The sequence below is a fragment of the Lissotriton helveticus genome, chromosome 3_1 (assembly GCF_964261635.1).
Source record: "Lissotriton helveticus chromosome 3_1, aLisHel1.1, whole genome shotgun sequence".
NCBI classification, from domain to species: domain Eukaryota; kingdom Metazoa; phylum Chordata; class Amphibia; order Caudata; family Salamandridae; genus Lissotriton; species Lissotriton helveticus.
In genome coordinates, this window is record NC_136061.1 from 1153455099 (window position 1) to 1153461098 (window position 6000).

General features: G+C 44.5%; 1 protein-coding gene across 5 annotated transcripts in view; it reads left to right on the plus strand.

The window, feature by feature from the left end:
* ORC4 (origin recognition complex subunit 4) overlaps positions 1 to 2998 on the plus strand; it is a 249980-nt gene extending 246982 nt beyond the window's left edge. For all 5 annotated transcript variants that reach the window (XM_078681765.1, XM_078681769.1, XM_078681768.1 and 2 more), the window contains one exon: positions 2733 to 2998. In XM_078681765.1, the coding sequence (XP_078537891.1) occupies positions 2733 to 2915 (183 nt within the window). In that variant the 3' untranslated portion in view covers positions 2916 to 2998. The remainder of the gene's footprint in view (positions 1 to 2732) is intronic.
* Positions 2999 to 6000: the final 3002 nt, after the last annotated feature.

The window sequence follows — 6000 nt, forward strand, 5'->3', positions numbered from 1 at the left end:
TGTACTCCCTTCGTGGTAAGGTTTTTTTGTTTATGGCCAATTATCTATGTTTACCACACAAGCAAGCAGTGATGACCGCCAATTGAAGAGATTCTAAAGGAGCAATGCCCCATGGGAGGAACAAACACATGATTGATACGCTGGGTTACGAATCATAAGCAGGCAAATGAGTTGCAGGGAAAGCCAACCAATGTTTAGTTTGCTACTCAGTATTGTGGACTTGAAGGGAAGGGACATTTCACCTTTGTTTTCGGTATCTGGGCCTTCGAAATCTCACAGGTGAGCAATGCTTTTATAAGCAGGTTTCCACTTCGGTTTCTACCAATTTCCATCGGACACCTTCTCATATCTTGGGTGTTAAGTGGAGAGAACAGGAAGAGGCTCAGGAGCTCAGAAGTGCGACAACTGCCTTGAAGTGATCTCCACCACCTCAGTCCATGCCCCCTTCTGCATCTCCACTTGTGCTGCCTTGCGAGTATTAGTACACGGTCCAGCTCTGTGCACATATATTATTGCTTCTAATTTCTACTTCGCTTATTTCGTCCTAGTCCGCTTAATCTGGGTTTCAGGCTACTTAGGGCTGTGAAGTCTGTGGTGTAAGCCCACTTCAGTTTTCTTTGCTGTTCTTTTCCTGCACAATTGAAGGCCTTCCATGGGAATGTAGTGCAGGTTCTTGGTGGATCCATTCCCTTCTCAGTTAGCCTCCCTGCCTTGCATCATCGGCTCTCAGGCAAAGGACTGTGCTGACTATGAGCTGCTTCTCCTCCTGTTGCACCTGTCTTGTGGGTCAGTGACCCTCAGCATTCTTCCTAATCCCTACGGCCATAGTCTCTTGCATCTCTGCCGTGCTCCAGCCCCTCTGGCTAGTGCTAGGCATGACAAGCCCTTTGTATTTATTTATTTTTTATTTATTTATATAAGTTTTATATAGCGCTATCTAGACCCGGGGTATCAGAGCGCTTTAGAGTCAAGAGCCCGGTTACAATCCAGTCACTTCGTAAATGACGCACAACAAACTAGGATCAAGTACCAACAAACAGTAAATACACAAGGAAATATTAGACAAAGCGGATGGGATACAATATGTATACGGACTGCAGCCATGGGCGTCCGCAGACATTTTTCCAGGGGGGGGGGGGGGGGGGGGCAAAATGTTAACGTCATCACCATCCTCCGACATGATGTGTGCCAGGTGGGGCACAAGAAACACTGTCTGCAGCTAGGCCCTGAGGGCGGTAACTGTTTAAAGGGCAAGTCGCCCCTTTGGGTCCAGTGAGAGGATTACTTCAAGGTAGACGGAGGCAGCAACAGAAATAAAACAGCCAGCCGATTAACAGGTTAAAGGGAGACTAATGTAACTGAGGTCCAGAAATTGCTCCTGTGTTCCAGTTTTTGTTGAGGAGATGGCGTTTAAGGTCTCTTTTGAAGCAAGTGAAGGAGGGGTTGCATCGTAAGTCCCTCGGGAGAGAGTTCCATATGCTTGTATCATCAGACCAGCTTCTGGCATTTGGTCGATTAATACCTGCAGTCACTCTGAGAAGCGCCCCCTCCCGCCAGAGCACTCCTCTTTGCTTAAGTGCAGGGTACATGCATGCACTTCTCCTCTGAGGTCCATATTTCATCTTAGAGCACAGGCTTCAGGGTTTGGATGAAGAAGGACACCTTTCCAACTTCCAACAGGAGCGTATTGTTTAAATATGTTCGTTTCTAATGTCCTGCATAGAATCACAAGTTAATATTGTTCTCATTTTCCACCTCTTTGAAAATGTACTTTTTATTTGATGCTCATGATAATTCTGCTATAATGCTTAATTGTATTCCCATGGTCGCGTAATCATCTACTTACGTATGCACTAAGTTTTTAATGCCGGTTTATGTTTTGTCTAGCGGAGCAGTTGTTCATTCGATTGTTAGTGCACGTGTTTGCATGCTTGGTGTCGGTTTGTCTGTGGCTTCGGTTCATTTGCATGTTCTTTAGTCACAGTCTGACAGGTATGCTGTGGTGGTTGTATATACTCATGCAAATTGCATCTCTATTTAAAATAACTCCTTAATCGTTTTAACACTGCTTTTTAATCATGAATTTCCACTATATTCAATGCGGATGCTCATTTCAAAGTGTTTGTAAGAAATAAAAATTGCTGCAAGTCAGACAAGCATTGACACAGCCAATAAACATGGCCCTTGGTAACCCTGCAATTTTTTTTGCAGACATATTGCAGCAACAGGCATTAAAAGTGTAACAAGAAATGTATTTATTTTTAAACATGAAAATCAAGCAGGAATAAAAGCAGTGCTTGGTCCACAAGCCCTAGCTTTGAAGTGGACTATTTTTAGACTGTTGTGCATCTGTTACAGAAGCAAAATGCCATCACTCACACTGAAGAGAGGCAGTGGTTGAAATGGGCTGTCACGTTGCCCCTGGCTGTATGCCGTGGTAGGCAGAACACAATGTGAATGACATTTGAACAGACCAGTGGAAAAAGAGGGAAGACTAAAATCCGCTGTATGTTTACATGGTTTAAAAAACATGAGAATGGTCATAGAGCGAAGGCTGTTTCTAGCTTTGACTTGAGCAGCACAATTCAATCTGATGTAAATTTCATTTGACAAACGCTAGAGTACTGTAATATGAAAACATTGCTGGCCAGTCAAAAAACATAGTTCATTTTTGCTAAACATCTGTTAATTGTATAAAATTCTAATTGAAAATGATTTTTTTCTTCCTGCAGGCATTTGAGCACTTGCACCAGCTCGAATTAATAAAACCAATGGAAGGTCTCTCTGTGCGTACACAAAAAGAATACCGACTGATGAAACTACTTTTGGATAATTCTCAAATTATGGAAGCTTTACAGAAGTACCCAAATTGTCCTACTGATGTTAGGCAATGGGCAACATCCTCAATAAGTTAAACATTTGATAATAAAAATAAGCAAAAAAATTAATTGTTTCAGATAAAATAATGTCCTAACATTAAAAGTTTTTTTTTCTATCATTACTCGTTGACTGCATTTTTGGCTATGTTTGTGTAAATCACGCGTTCTCCTATTTTTAGCAGTGGTTTCAAGCCTGTACCTTATCAGGATGGCATATACTTGTAACTACTTTTCATAATTCTTAGAAAGTACAGTTTTCCTCTAACGCATTAGTTTTTCCTTCATGGGATTTTTGTTGAATACTAAATAGTCCCACCTATTTGCGGGATCCCAAAGAACTTTTACAAGAGCAAGTATCTTTAAAGGATTCAAGCCTGTTGCTTCAGATGCCCCAGGACACGACCTTCTATGGTTCCTGAGCAACTGGCTCAAGTACCCCTTTAGCACTTAACTGTCAGTGGTAGCGCGGACTGAGCAATCTAAGGCATCTCGGGGGGCCGGGGGTAGGTAGACCCTGCGGATGAACGCAGTCACACATCTGAAAATACCTTCAATAAATCGATGACCAGTCTAATACTTTCTTTTTATTCAAAAAGGAGTATTTATATACCAGTACAAAGTAAAATACATATGGCATTCACAAACAATACTCACAGTCCCCTGAGGTCAGAGCTCTAGTCTTTCAATAGGAGGGTTTATGGGTCCCACTGCCCTCTCACGCTAGTCGTTATTCCCCATTCACTATAGGCAGCTTTCAGGTTAAGCCCTACTAGTTGTCCAAGACGCAGGAGTCCCACTCTGACTCCAATTAAAGTCAAGAGTATTCCATTGCCGAAGTGCTGTAAGGCAGGCAAGCTCTCCCTGGTGTCTTCCAGCCAGTTGAGCACTCTTGCCTGCACCAGCAGGACCTGCCTGACTGAAGTTCCTGAGAGCGCCCCCCCCCCCCCTCAACGGGCATTGATCCTGTAGCAGCTGTCTCCAGCAAGTATTGCACACTTGGCCCTGCAGGATGTCCTTGAGTTCCCCACATACAGTCCTGGGGTGACAGCGGCTGTGTCCTCTACACTCATCCAACGGCAGTTAGTTTCCTTGGATCCTCCCCACAGGTCAGGGGGACTTGACTCTTCTGGTGCAGATTCACCGTCCAGGCTCAGGCCCGCAGGTGTTACCACGGCGGCCTCTTCTTCCTGACAACAGTGTCAAACAGATTATGCTCCTTGTCTTTTTCCCTGTGACCACCTACTGGCATAAGGGATCACCATCCTCACTCCCCACACGGGCTACGACCCAATCGGCACAGCAGCAATCGTCATGGTGGACTCACCCGGCATATGAGTTTGCACACTTCCCTCTGCACAGGGACTACGACACAATCCATGCAGAAGACGTCTGCTCACACCTCACTTCAGAGATCCAGTCTCCAGGATCTCCCACTGGACCTTGCTTTCTCCAGCAAGCTCCTCTTCCTCAGAGGGAACACTGGTCTTGGCAAGCAGCTAGGCAATGGTCCCCCAGGCGTCAAAGGCAGGTGGTCTTAGATTACCTGGGTGAAGCCTATTCACCTAACTGGGAGACTGGCAGGCCTTAGCCTCCAGTCCTGGCCACAGGCAGAAGTCCTGCAGAGCTTCTCTGCCTTGCAAACCCAACTTTCTACTTGACTTTTGGCAATTTTGGGGGTCTTGAGTTCCCCTTTTTAAAGTCTCATTTCCAGACACCAGATGTAATTTAGAGTTTGAGTGTTTGAAGTTTATGTTGGGGGTCCGCTTCCTTTTATGTGCTCTCTCCTCTGCCCTGCCTTTCCTCCTCCAGAAAGCAGTCTGTCACAGCAGGAGTGACTGCAAATCCAATAGACCCACAATGCAAGCCATGGAGGTGATACATTCACACCTGGATGTCCACCTCAGTGAGGTGTATCAAAAGGTTACCTCAGTCCTACTCTTTTCCTATCAGCCTTGTCTCCTTCCTGAGATGTGCCCAGGCCTTTTTCCAGTCACCTCTCTCTGAAGCACCTGGCTCTCCTTTCCTCCAGCATGTCCCAAACAGCTCACAGCAATGCAATACTCCACAAATCTATCGGAGGAATTCTTATACCTTCTTATGTTCCTCCAGTCATCCCTTGGTCCCCCAAAATGGAACCTAAAATCTTCTATGTGCTGTACTTCCACATACTCTCAGCACTTGTGTATAACACACTCTTTTCACTGCAGTACATCATCTATATTTTGCACCATTCACAGGCACACATACACTCTGCACATCAATATAACACACACGCCCTGCACATCACTATATATTAACCTGATGTAGGCCAAGGGTGAGTAAAGCACAATGCAGCAGAACTCTACAGGAGTGAGCCTGTAGGCCTCACTCCAGTGACACAGGTAAAACGGCCTGTTGATTTCTATTGATCACTGCACAGGATGCTACCGCCACGCTTGTGCCGCTTAACTCCTGGCAAAGATAGTAGCTTTTCACTACTATGAGGGTAGCGCTGCTCTTTGTCCAAAAAGACCACTATCCATGAGACAGGCCCATATAATGCAGCACACGCATGATCCGTGTCTTCCCATGACAACAACAATGAACACCAGGGATTCAGACATCATTGCGGTTGGAGGGCCCTCAGGACAGGGTTACACATCCATCATCATGCAAGGAATTTTCTGTCGCAAAACACACACTCGATTATAAAGTGAAGCTATGGTTAGCTTTTGTTACAGCGCATTATAGTTATGGTTTACTTTTTATTTTTTTGAAAGGTGTGAATTGTGGTTTTAACCATAACCTGTACATTTCATTGTTTTTTTTTGCTTTTAATTTGTAATCATAACTCCACTTTAACTGTGGCTTTTTAAGTTAACTGCTAAGGTATTCTTTTACCATGTCTTAATGAGTTGGAACCATACCCTCACTTAAAAAAAAAAGAATTTGTGAATATTTGTTTGAAAAAATAATTATATTCTACATGCAACAGTTTCCTTTGTCCAACCAGTCATGGCCAGCCAGACTGTTGCTTGTATGGCTTCCAGCCGTGCACAGTGGGGGTTGGCCAAAGAGAATGTTGAGAAACCGTCAAGGATTAAGATGGCACCTGAGCAGGTGGGTACCTGCAGAAAGGGTT